A 13,957-nucleotide genomic window follows, 5' to 3' on the forward strand; every position below is an offset into this window, starting at 1 on the left:
TAGTTTACACTTTTGGAATAATCCCGGTATTGAGATGAATCCCTCTTAATTCATTCCAGAAAAACACTGTGCCAACAAAAGGGAAAACAAACTTTCCTTAGTGAGTGCCTGGTTCATTCATTGAGTTAATTCCCATTTACAAGAAAATGTATTTGACTTAAGAGATGCCAATAAGGGCTCGGGCAACATTTAGCAGAACCCTAAACTAATAGCAACATTTTGTATCTGCATGAGCAGTGAACTTGTGAGCCTGCGATGCTAACGTTCAACCCAGTCTCACGGCATTTCGTGTTATAGTCACGAAATTAATTTAATCTATTGATTCGTGTTCACCAACACGATTTTCACATTTTTTTCGTGTCACACAGAACGATTTTAAATGCAATGTATTTCTATTGGTAGTATGTTTCGTGCCTGCAACGCGTCTTTTTGTCCGGTCGGGTCTTGGAAGACCAGAAGCTGTGTGGTTCATAAAAACATGTTCTTACTCAATATCTTACCCTAAGCCTAACCCTATCCCTTTTATTTTAAATTGTATAATGTCTGAGTTTTTTTGCCGTCAGTGAGGAAAAGAAATGGGGCTCAGAGCCTCAGAATACTGAAATCTGTATTTTATGTCATCTTTTTTTCCTTTTAATTTGTTATTATTTGGTGCAGGCACGAAACATACTACCAATATAAATACATTGCTTCTAAAATCGTTCTGTGTCAGAATACTTAAATCTGTATTTTTTTAAATGTCTTTTTCCTTCTAATTTGTTATTATTTACATTGCTTTTAAAATCGTTCTGTGTGACACGAAAAAAATGGCGAAATCGTGTTGGTGAACACGAATCAATAGATTAATTTCGTGACTATAACACGAAATGCCATGAGACTGTGTTGTAACGTTAGTAATAGGCCAAGCTATTCGCATCATTTTGTCTACATCTCTCTAAAAGTTGAGCTTGCTGTGTGAGTGCTGAACTTGTGTGCTAACGTTAGCAGAAGGCTAAGGTATAAGCAACATGTTGTCTCTACGGTGGAGGAAATAAGTATTTGATCCCCTTGCAAAACATGTCTTAGTACTTGGTGGAGAAACCCTTGTTGGACACACAGATGTCAGACGCTTCTTGTAGTTGGTCACTAGGTTTGTGCACATCTCAGGAAGAATGTTGGTCCACTCCTCTCTGAAGACCCTCTCCAAATCCTTAAGGTGTTGAGGCTGATGCTTGGCGTCTCTAAGCTTCAGCTCCCTCCACAGATTTTCTATGGGATTGAGGTCTGGAGACTGGCTAGGCCCCTCCATCACCTAAATGTGCTTCTTCTTTAGCCACTAGCAGTGTTGCCTTGGCCGTATGTTCAGGGTCATTGTCCTGCTGGAAGACCCATCCATGACCCATTTTCAGGGTCCTTGCTGAGGGAAGGAGCCTATCTGCCAAAATGTTACAGTACATGGCCCCGTACATCCTCTCAACTATGCAGGGAAGTGGTCCTGTCCCCTTAGCAGAGAAACATCCCCAAAGCATAATGTTTCCACTATGACGCCTGACGGTGGGGACGGTGTTCTGGGGTTATAGTCAGCATCTCTCTTCCTCCAAACATGGCATGACGAGTTGATGCCAAAGATCGCGATTTTGGTCTCATCTGACCACATCACCTTCTCCCAAGCCTTTTCTGAATCATTCAGATGTTCATTGGCAAACTTCAGACGGGTCGTTCATGTTCCTTCTTGAGCAGGGGGCCTTGCAGCGCTGCAGAGTTTGATCCATTATGGTGTAGTTTGTTACCAATAGTTTTCTTGGGGACTGTGGTCCCTGCTGCCTTCAGATCATTAACAAGTTCCTCCCGTGTTGTTCTTGGCTGATACCTCAACTTTCTCATGATCATCAATACCCCACGGGGTGAGATCTTGTGTGGAGCCCCAGACAGAGGGTGACTGATGCTCATTTTGTGTTTCCTCCATTTCTGAATAATCGCACCAACAGTTATCTCCTTCTCACCAAGCTGCTTTCTGATGGTCTTGTAGGCAATCCCAGCCTGGTGCAGTCATCAGAGGGTGCGGACCCGGTCCTTAGACAGCTCTTTGGTCTTGCCCATGGTGGAGAGGTTGGAATCTGATTGATTGATTCTGTGGACATGTGTCTTTTATACAGGTAACAAAGTTGATATTAGGAGTACTTTCCTAAAGGAAGAGGACGTATGTAACCGGTCTGTTGGAGCCGGAATCCTTGTTGGTTGCAAGGGGATCAAATACTTATTTGCCACAGTTAAATGCAAATCAATTTTTATCTTTTATATAACGTCAATTTCTGGATTTTCTTTTAGATATTCTTAATATCACTGTTAAAATAAACCTACCATTAAAACTATAGACTGTTCATTTCTTTGTAAGTGGGCAAACTTACAAAATCTACAGGGGGGTCAAATACTTATTTCCTCCACTGTAAATCACAATATGAACTAGTGCAATATTCAAGGGGTGCAGGTCTGGCCTCCAAACGGTATTACAGACTAAATATAAAATCCTAAAGATTCCTGAAAAGTTAGCATCATTAAAATATATTATTCAATGATAATGTGAATAATGTTTTTAAAACAGTCATTCCCTCTAATATTACAACGTTGAAATTAATTGCAATACGGCTTTGTTTTTCCAAATTGTGCAACTAAACATGGATATTGTCATAACTCACACTCACATACAGTCACAGCCACAGATATCTATATACATTTCATTTCATTTATTGATTGCTGTCAGCGTAAAAAAAGTATTTCTACAAATATTACATTTTGTTTTCTACATTATACATTACCCACTCTAACTTTAAGTGAACATGGGTGGGATTAGAAGTGACAAAATGAGACTGTAGTTTCACGACTAGTTTCGTTTCTCCCTCCTCTTAGGGTGTCGCTCTTTGGACTGTGAGCACTGTTTCGACCGGGAATTCTGTACCAAGTGTAAACCAGGCTTCAAGATGTCCAGCGGCAAGTGTGTGACACACTGCCCGGCAGGAACCTACGCCCACCAAACTGACTGCCTTGGTAAGTAATGACGCTTTTAAATAACCCAATACAAATTTGAAGAAATTAAATTAAATTATTAGATAGGGCTGTGCAATTAATCGTATTTTAATCGCAATTACGATTTTGGCCTGCCACAATTACGAAAACAACATAATCGAATAAAACAATTATTTTGCTTTGCTAGGTTGTGACAGTGCACTGCAACATATTTGATCTAATTTATTTTGGTCTAATTTATTTGTATTTATCATATTTATATATGATTAGTAGCTTGTGGAAGTGCGTTCCAAAATATGTGTTGATCTTGTTTATTGGTATTTATTATTTTGATATTATTTATTTAAAGTTTTTCAGTTGAATTATACGTTCAGGGTAATCAACAGTTATAAGATACTGTTCAAATTATTATTTGTATTTGTTTTAAAGTTCAATAAATGGATGTTTTCAAAGTCAATGAATAATCGTATTTAATAATCGTGATATCATTATTGACCAAAATAATCGTGATTATGATTTTTGCCATAATCGCACAGCCCTATGATTAGAGGTAATTTGTGTGTATCAAAACGTGATATACAGTATCTTCTTTCTCTCTGCCGTAGAGCTCTATTGTTGTCCGAAAACTATAAAAAACACACTAATGAGCCACACTGTTGAACTATGTAAAATGTTCCTTCTTTACCATGAACATACACTGTCCCAAATCCTCAATAGAGCTCCAAATGTGGATTAATCTGCCGCTGAAAATACTCCCCGACAAAGGAACTGTTTCCTGTCCCCAAAAATAGTTTCCAGCTGTTATTATGTCTTGGTAGAATGATGAAAAAGTCAAAGTGTAGTTTAGCAGTGTGTAAATATACTCATTCCTTGAAACGCTATCCTCCAAAAAACCTACAAATAATCAGCTTACAGTTATGAATGTTTTATATTTAGTGACTTGAAGTCAGTGAACTAAAAGCCTATTGACCAGCAGCCAGCTGTTAAATGCAAGCCAGCTCTGAAATGGAAGCATCGGTCAAACGAACAGCAGACATATTCCTGGTAAAACCTTTCCTTTAATCTGGTTTCTCTTTGGCTCTGTGGTCATTTCCTGCAGTGTTTTATGTGTTAAGGGTTGATCATTTATTTGGTTATGTATTTTTTAGGTTACATCAGGCGGACTTTGGTCAAAAATGTGCGACTGTTGATAAGTTGCAACTGTTTTGGTAAACTACACTTTGTTTCAAATAAGACCATGAACAAGAAAACACATCTTGAAGCTATTTTTAAACGATTTCTCATGGATAAAATTATTATTCTCGAAGAAAGTGACAATATCAAAGTAAAGAAACTTCTTAACACATAACAGTTTAGTTACACGTGCAAACTACAAGTTCAGCCTTTGTGGTATTTTGTCTTGAAGTATTTAAGTGTTTGTTATGAGAACTGATTCTTATCTTTGTCTGTTTCTGTGGACTTGCATGTGCTCCATTTATTTCTCTTTATTTATTAATTATTTTCTAATATGCAGCCAAACTTTCAATTCAACACATGATTCACGTTAAAGTCTTCTGAGAAGTTTAAGAATGTATTACCTTCTCTGGTTGTGTATCGTCCCTTTTAACTAAGTGAGATGTACTGTTGAGTTTCCCCTCTGCTATCCACCTGCGCCATCTGCAGCTTCTGCTGTTTCTTGGCTTCGTGACCACATCTGGTTTTGATGGCGATGTTAAGGGTTCATGCCTCACTGTTGGTACACACCTCGAGCAACTCCAGCAAGGAGTCACTGGAAATCTATTCATTTATACCAAACTCTGACAATGATAATGATGATTTCCAGGAACTGTTGTCCCAACTTGGCTATGGCTGATGGTTTTTCCGCTGTGGGCTTTGTGGAAAAATTGCAGTGATTGATTTTGTCGGTGACATCACTAATCAGCAACCGGTTACTAGGAGTGTGACGTCCCGTGTATTAATGCTTCAGCTGGTACTCATCTATCTTAAATGATAGCAATGTGTTTGCCGGTGTCTGAGGAAAACCGTCGTCTTCAAATATTGCAACTGCTCCATGGGTGATTGTTGTGAGTTATTGATTTATCTAAACCAGGGGTCTCAAACTCAAGGCCCGGGGGCCAAATCCGGCCCGCGACTTCATTTTATGTGGCCCTGCAAGAGCTTGCAGAGAATATAATACGTTCATTATACGGTTACATGCCACTTTACAGAAGCAGGTTGCCCTTAAACTACATGTCCCACAATGGATCTCGTTTTGTGACATGCGCACTGAAGAGACTTGCAATTATTTGCCCTGGACTTCTGCTTTCAGACGTAGCTAATTACTAAGTTATTATCCTATCCGATAATAATCCAATTCAGAGGCAATAATGTAATATAATACATTATTTTATATATATTATATATTTATATAGTTACAACCGGCCCTTTGAATGCAACCTTTATGCGAATGTGGCCCGCGATGAAATTGAGTTTGACACCCCTGATCTAAACCATCTCAGTTCTTGCATTTCTCTAACGGAAGAGAAAATTAAGCCAAAACATTAAAATTAAAAGGAAGTTATTTACAGTTGGCATTTTCCTTGGTATAGGGGTGATTTCGAAAGTAAGGGGCCATGCGGCTTCACAGCATTGGACGACTCATGGTCATGCCACTATAGGCATTAGGACTTGGCTCCTGATTGGAAGAAGGCTTTCACTTGTTAGTTAATTGAAACCGGACAAATATAGCAGTTTGTTTTAAAACTATTGGCTATATTATCTTATCAATGAAATGTGTTTCGGAAAAGGGCGCAGGGAGTTTCTGAAGGTGGTGATTTGCACTGGACAACTCTCATAAAGTACTCTTTGCCTCAACTTTAGACAATATGTCGCCATCTAAATACTCAATGCTGTACTACCAGAATGCATTGCAGGGCTTCTCAATTAGACCATGAAGAAGAAGCTTTAAAATGACAGATCCTGTTGACATGTTCCCTAAAGCTCCCTTTATACTATACACGATTTACTCCATGTTCACCGCGAGGTTGGACGAAGAGCATGGCAGCGAAAACAGACAGTTAGTTTTGTTTCTATTATTACCTCCTTTTGCTATCATGCACCGGCACCTATTATTCAATAGGGACAAGTGGCGCAGGCAGCAATATAGAGCTGTATTATCGATTGTCAGGTGATCTGATGTTTTATAGTAGCTTAAAGCCGAGAGAGAGAAAAGTGCATTTTAAAAGTTTAAAAATGTACTTGTTGAAACACCCATGATGTTCCTTTGGTTTATCACATTCTAAACTAGTTGAAAACTTGGCTTCTGCCATCCTCTTTTCCCCAATACTGTCTCCCTTTATGACATGTGGTTAAAAAAGCAAGAACTTGAAGTACTACCTATTTGTCTGACCTTGACAAATCTCAATCCTTTTCTCTCTTAGAGGACGGTCTCTTGGCTCCATTGGGAGAATGGAGCGAATGGAGCGCCTGTCTCCGTGAAGGCGTCACCTGCGGCTTCAGGTGGGGCAAGCAGACCAGGACCCGGATAGGCGGGCCGTCCGGGAGAACGCCTGAAGAGAAGGCAGCATCACTTTGTCCGTCGCACAGCGAGACACAGAGGTGCAGGATGAAGAAAAAGTGTCCCACAGGTGAGGAGAAAGGGGGGAGATTAGAGGTGCAAACAATACACATTTAATAGTTGTTCATATACAATTTGTATTTAACCACAGACCAGCTGCTGCTTGTTCTTTATTATGTTAGACTACCAACACTTGTCTATTTCCAGCATTGTTAAGTCTTGTGTAATGTACTCTGTTGACACGCTTGTGCAATTTATAATGCCAAATGGGAGATTGGACCTCTTAAAAAAATCCAACATGTGCAACTTCAAGTTAATACTTGTAGGCTGATGATAACAGTTTTTCCTTTCGGGAGCAGTAGCAGAGCAGGGAAGAAGCTCCATAACTGTTGGACCTTTTACAGACAAGTTTCAAAGGTTAAGGGTTTTTATTGCATATTACGGAGGTGTTATGTTCCTGCTATCCCTCCATATGGATAACTTTATGCTTTATTGTCTTTGGTTGAAAGGTGAAAGTTCTTTGAAGCTGAAGTTACTGACATTCTGTAACTTAAGTGATAAACAAAATCAAACTTAGGGAAACAATGAATTAGTTTCATAAACTATTACTAGTAAACGTACATACATCAAACTTGTTCACAGCAAAGGAGTATCAATAAATTCCCTTTTTATAAAGCAAGTTTCCATTGTCAACTAGTCAATATCAAGTAGGTTATCAGAGTTTGCCTTTCTCTCTCATCCTATGATCAATTACTGCTGTATTTTTGAAATATCACAATAAACCTGTGGCACGATTACAGCTGTGTTAGAGTTATAGGACAATTTTGGTAAAGGTTAAAATAAATCAAAATGGACTTGTGGTAGGAAACGGTTAGCGAACAGCAGTTTCCAGTTTTCTTTTGTTGACAAACTCCTCCCTATGCTGAGTTTGTCCTCCCTCTGATCTTGGTTTGGATTCAACTACATACAGAATAATTTTTACTGAGGTGCGGAAGTTACATAACAAATATTCAAGGTTGACTTCAGCTTGACTTTGTTTCTCCTCTTACTACGTCAACTGTCTTGGCTCTTGATTACGTAGGTTAAATACATATTGATGTTGTGGGTTAAATACAAATTACAGTGATTTACTTCTCAGGGCTATTATCCAATATGTCATTTCCTCTGCTGTCAGGGAAACCTTTAGGAAATGTTGTGTTCACCTGTTTGTGCTGTGATTTTGTCTTTAAATCATAACAACACAGTTTGGGAGCTTTTGTTTATGGCAAATGAAATATGACACTAGCATGGTACAAAAGGTTTCTGATGATGGCATGTGGTGGAACAACTGAAAGGCTACGGGTAGGAAACCACTTTCAAAATGTTTATCTGTTTTATTAAAATTCAAATATATTCCCACATGGCGTGGTTTTTGGAAAGAAAAATATCTGAGTCACATGTTAAGGAAAAAGTGATGATATTTTCAAAAACTAGCATTTCATAACCAAGTTAGAGGACACCCATTAAATACTTTCTCTTTCCGTTAGAGTAAAACTAGGAACCATATTGATATTGCTGCATAATTACTGTGTTTGCGTGGCATCTCAGTGTTTAATCCTGTTCAAATCTACAGCCCCTCACAGAGGATTTCTCTCTTGAGCACCAGGTAAAGAAAATGGAAACAGAAGAGAATGAAGTATGAAGATGAAATGATAACGGACTGTATGTCAACCTTGCCTGGCTTCACGTTGCCAAACAAGGCCTTGTTTTTCTGAATGTTGGCTGTTCTGCTGCAAGATAACATCTTAAAACCTCACAGCACCTCAGCTTCATCAGAGGTTTTACTTTAACGCTGCTTCCATCCAAGGATATCAAGGCTCTCCGATGTAGTGCAACTCACAGCGATAGGACTCCAGAGCGTAATGCTCATCATGTGTTCTGTGCTGGTGAGCCATAATGAATCCTTAAAATCTCCAACTGCAAGAAAAACTTTGAAAACTCTCTGTTGTGAAATTGCTGTCAATACTAGTTAAAATTGTACAGAAGAGAACAAAACACAGAGTATTTAGTCAATTACGCTAAGCCCTCATCAGAAGTGAAACTATTATATAGTAGACAGAGCTTGGCCTTTGTTTTTAACTCTGCATTTAATTAATGACCGACTTCAAACTGCTTTTCTAAAACCTTCAGAACTTTGCAGCACGTTCCCTCCAAAACCAAATTGTGGTTGTGACCTTTTTGTTGTTCTATCTTGTCTAAGTTCTTTGTGTTGTTCACTCTTTCAAAGTTGGTGGGAAAGCCGAGAGTTATCTCCCTTCAAATGTCTGTAAATATGGTCTTGCTTTGGTGACTGGGTGTTTGTGTGTGTATGAGTGTCCATGCCTGTGTGTTTTCAACTTCTTCCACGATGGAAGCCATGTCATTTTAAGTAATTATCATGATCATTGTCAGATAGTATGTCCGGTGGCATTAGCAGAGGAAGAAATCGGATCCAGCAGAGTCTGGCGCAGGGATCGGGCCCTTGCACCTAATAGCGCACATCTGGGATAAAAGGGTGCTGTGGCATCGCTCTGACATTCCTCTGTTGTTCCAGATTAGACGGCTCTAGTCTTTTAATTCCTGCTCTCTTGTTGTCTTATTGTTTTCAGATGATGAGGAAGGACATGGGTCTCATCTCCAATCCACTCTGTCTCTTCTGTGGTTCTCCTTGCTGCTGGCAGCAAACTTTCAGGGGCTAACCGAGGACTTTGTAGCTTGTTCTACTGGCGATTTAGCAACATTTCTTACAGACTGTTGAGATGTTATGCTGTAGGGGAATATCTCAATTGGTAGCACAAAATCTATTTATATTTCCGTCCATGTTATCTGATTGACATATGCACTTAATGAACAGTGGCCCAGCTGTTTGACAGAGAATCTACAGGTCACGGGTTCAAGTTTAAGAAAAGTGTTCAAAGGTGAAGATCTAGTACAGAGGTTGCAGATGTTGCAGTCTTGCTCTGACATTGGGTAGGGAAGCATTTTTGTAGCTGGTATGCAAGCAGTTCAATTCTGGTACCAGCAAGATAAGCCCGGGCAACTTAAGTAAACGAGAAGCAGTCATCTGTATTGCATTTGCAATGAGTAAACTACCCTGTATAAATTGAGCACAGTTAATACTTTTACAGCCATGGTTGCGTATCTTTGAGGTTGTATTTTACCGCAGTGTTGCCTGGCGCTACAGTAAAGGCTGGCAAATGTTTGTTTGGCATGTTACCATGCTTACTTAGCCAGTAAAGCTAAGGCTAACCAAGTATTTTTGTTGACTAAACTGTTTATATATATATTGAAACTTAAATTATTAGTTTATTGCGACTGAATGGAGCGTCATACTCTGATGTGCAAGGCTAGCCAGTGAGTTAGAAAGTGACGCCAAGGTTTCCTGACCAATTGTCTATATGCGACGAGTTAAGTATAAGAATTGGCTCAAAACTGAGCACCAATCTGTCCTTGTTTTGACAGGCTAGTGCCTCTACAGGAACATTTAGGGGATGAAGGATTCACCCCCTGGGCACCAGTAATGGCTTGAACACTGCTCACTATAAGGACTGTTAAGTGTGTTTATTTTTACCCAACCAGTTTTGCCATTGTGTCTAAGCATAATCAAATGGTGAACCATATGTTGTACTGTTAAATAGAATTGCTTACCCACAGATGGTTAAGCTTTCATAGCCTGCAATGCTAAAGACGTGCTTCACTGGAAATCAAGAAATAACTCAAAATTCTGAATATTTGGATATGTTTAACCAGCTGAAGGGGGTTTGATTCTGTAAAACCATAAATAATCCAAAATATGGTGGGTAGTGATCCCATACATTACTTTTCTAAATCCTACAGCTCTTTGATGTTTCCCAAAGCCAGTTAAAGCAGTTTATTTTCTGTTTTATTTTAAACAGTAGGACTGCAACAAATGAAAGAAACAAAACATTGTAAATAAAGGACTGTTGCTGATAGACAGCATTTCAAATGACTGAGTCACAAAGGCCAGGCGCCGGATAGACATGATGTGTCTGAAGACATCTTACATTATTTGAAGTCGGCCAGGATGACATTCAATAGCTCCATACCCTGTCAAGTTGTGGATTCTGTGGGCTAACCCTAACCCTTAACCTCAACTAGCACAAAAACGTTTCGATGCTCTGGATCAGTTTGAATTTGCTGTATCAAACAACATTTACACGCTTAATAACAAGCAAGCATTCACCCGTTCATAAGCTGGGGAAAGAAGCTACCTTACAAGGTGCCAGAGGTGTGGACTCGAGTCACATGACTTGGACTCGAGTCAGACTCGAGTCACCAATTTGATGACTTTGGACTCGACTTGACAAAATCACAAAACACTTGCGACTCGACTTTGACTTGAACACCAATGACTCGGGACTTGACTTGGACTTGAGCCCTCTGACTTGAGGTCTCCAACACGCCGATCGCGAGATGCCGCTAGAAGAGCAGACTCCCGTCGGGGAGAGCAGAATCTTCAGCCGCTGCAACTCTTGCTGAGAATCCATGCAGGCAGGGGCGGGACTTTATTTTGCTGAGCCACCATGCGGCCAATCATATGCGAGGACACACTAGGATCATACCATTATGTGAAAGAAGGGTGGGGGGCAGACGCTCCAAAGACAGCGTAGTGGTACAGGCCAGCTACACAGAGCCACGGGGAGACGGGGAGCCGGATTTAAATGCAAGCGCGTCGGAAAAAGTCAAGAAATTAGCGAAAACCGAAAAAAGAAGCAGCATCTGGCTGCATGTCAATGATATTGGAGAAAGCAAAGCTGAGTGCAGGATTTGTAAAATAAAAATAACCTTCAGAGCAGGGTTTTTTTTTGGTAACCACTCAGGATTTATTGTCAGAGGTGGGAGAAGTTCAGATCTTGTACTTGAGTAAAAGTACCAGAGTGTAGGAATACTCGGTTACAATAAAAGATCCTGCATTCAAAATGTTACAAGTAAAAGTACAAAAGTATTAGCATCAAAATATAGTTAAAGTACCACCTGCAGAGGGATCTAGATTCAGGTGTTCTTTTCCCCATAGAGACGCCTCGCTGCACATTATCCCTTGCATAAAGATAGATTGTGGGTCCCTTATAACATGTTGTACACAGTGGAAATAAACATTCTGGTTACCTCAACATCAGGGATCTTATACATTAAACTCCTTCTGAATCAAACCGTCACGGTAGCCTTACCTTACTGATCCCTCTTACAATAGAAGACAAACACGTTACTTTACCAGCAGAGAGAAAATTGATTATTAAATTATTAATGTGACTAATAAAGAGCAGTTTGATTATTAAGTATTATTCTGTTGATCGATGTCATTACATTTGTTGAAAAGCACATAAGGACTTGTTTAAGACTCGTTTTGTCAAAGTTTAGGACTTGGACTTGACTTGAACTTTCCCATCCTGACTTGAGACTTGACTTGGACTTGAGCGCAAAGACTTGAGACTTGACTCGGACTTGAGCGCAAAGACTTGAGACTTGACTCGGACTTGACTGCAAAGACTTGAGACTTGACTTGGACTTGAGCGCAAAGACTTGAGACTTGACTCGGACTTGACTGCAAAGACTTGAGACTTGACTCGGACTTGCAAAACAATGACTTGGTCCCACCTCTGCAAGGTGCTATCTGTTTATCAGGAGAGGTAAAGATTCACACACACTTATGCACTTTTAGGGATAGAGTCTTGCCCACGACACATCAAAATGTAGACTGCAGTGGCTGGGGATTAAAGAGACCGTTTGATTATTCAAGCTCTCTCCACATGTTGATAACTAAACCAGCCTTTTCCTGGGTTCTGAGGTTTGGGCTGCTTATATATTTGTTGGAATTACTTTGGCGGCTTAAGACACATGTTTGGGCTTAGAATGAAAGCTTATTAGTTGTATTTATGATGGTTATAATCCCCCCAAGTTAGAGTGATTTACTTGCTGCAGTGCAGCGCTTATTCAGGGAAATAATGCATTTCCCCTGCTTAAAAATCAAAGAAGCTGGTAGGTAGGGTTTCATGATGCAGTCAAACACAAATTTAAACAAAAGGAAAATGGTGGTGTCCATGGTCAAAATCTATTTGCATGCATCTGCATTGCATCTATCTTTCTAAAGGCTAAAGCAACTAAGACTAACTTCCCCTGTCGTCCATCCTTCATGATCATTCCGTTAGTGCTGCTGTATATTGTTTCATAAATCCAGCAAAGTAGAAATAATTGGATATAAGTCATAATAGAAAAACTGTAGTCCCTTGTGGTTTGTTGCCTGGTTATTACTTTTGTTCTCTGAATGCTGAAAAGAGAGCTATGCTTTATTTGTACAAGGGATTCCTCTTGGGAAGAGAATACTGCAGCTGTACTTGAGTACAATACTTAATGTAATAAAGGCTTGGTCCAATCCAATATCACACGCATAGTCCTGCACGCTATAGCTAGCTAGCCAAAAACAAGTTCAAAACACAATTTGAGGCTGACAATAACACGGAACAGGGCGGCACTCTGGGAACACTCTGATATGGTGATCAGTTAACAAACCAATATTCTGAAATACTAAAAGGAAATGACCAAAGCTGTGCACTGAGTGATCTGATTGGTCAAGGTTATCTTTTGATAGCCTGACAAGTCACTTTTCAACGTCGGCTATCACATACAATAAGGTGCATCAGGTTATATAAAACCACACAGTATTTAAAAAAAACAAAGAAATGTTTTTTATATAATGTTGTACGTACTTTGTTCTCTTCACACGATCGTGCAGGTGTGATCTGTATAGGTATCTTTGGGTCAGCTTTGAAGGGCCAGTCTGGCTCAAACTTCAGGGACAGTTTGTTTATTTTATAGCAGTCCACCTCTGAGAACAGATGTGCATCAGATAAAGAACTTACTTCTGGCAGCAAAGGACCTATTGTGATCTTAAAAGTCCCTCATTGAGTTCAGACATTCAGAGCTAAATATTGATCAATCAGTCCACCAAACAGCTGAGTACGGAAGTTAGTTGATTCACCATACGGTTATTTTCTCAGACAGAGCATTCCAGGCACAAGGAAATTAGTCTGCTTCCACTCAAATGTAATAACAGCAGTAGCCTTCTCTGTCATAACATGCCACTAATAATGTACTCCATAAACAAAAGATAAAAGTACTTCCTTTTATGATTAGAATGGAATTACTTTAAAGTCTTGATTGTCGTGGTTTCTTTCCCAAACTCTGCAATTTTCCCATGTCTTTATCCTGCAATTGTAAGATTTAAGTGTCAGTGCGCATTCCAAAATAATGTAATGCAACTGTGTTTTGAAGGTTGAAAACACATACCGTATGACCCTGTAGAAAACTATTTCAAAGGATTCCAACTATTTAGACTTAGGCTTTGGGAAAATGTGGCTTGTC

The 13,957-nt window shown here is 39.6% G+C and overlaps 1 protein-coding gene across 1 annotated transcript in view; it reads left to right on the top strand.

The window, feature by feature from the left end:
• rspo4 (R-spondin 4) overlaps window positions 1–13,957 on the top strand; it is a 53,064-nt gene that overhangs the window by 18,083 nt on the left and 21,024 nt on the right. Inside the window, exons 3-4 of the mRNA XM_034149927.1 lie at window positions 2,887–3,024; window positions 6,423–6,629. Coding sequence (XP_034005818.1) covers window positions 2,887–3,024; window positions 6,423–6,629 — 345 coding nt within the window. The remainder of the gene's footprint in view (window positions 1–2,886; window positions 3,025–6,422; window positions 6,630–13,957) is intronic.

Source organism: Trematomus bernacchii, unplaced genomic scaffold (genome assembly GCF_902827165.1).
Source record: "Trematomus bernacchii unplaced genomic scaffold, fTreBer1.1, whole genome shotgun sequence".
Classification (NCBI taxonomy): Eukaryota; Metazoa; Chordata; class Actinopteri; order Perciformes; family Nototheniidae; genus Trematomus; species Trematomus bernacchii.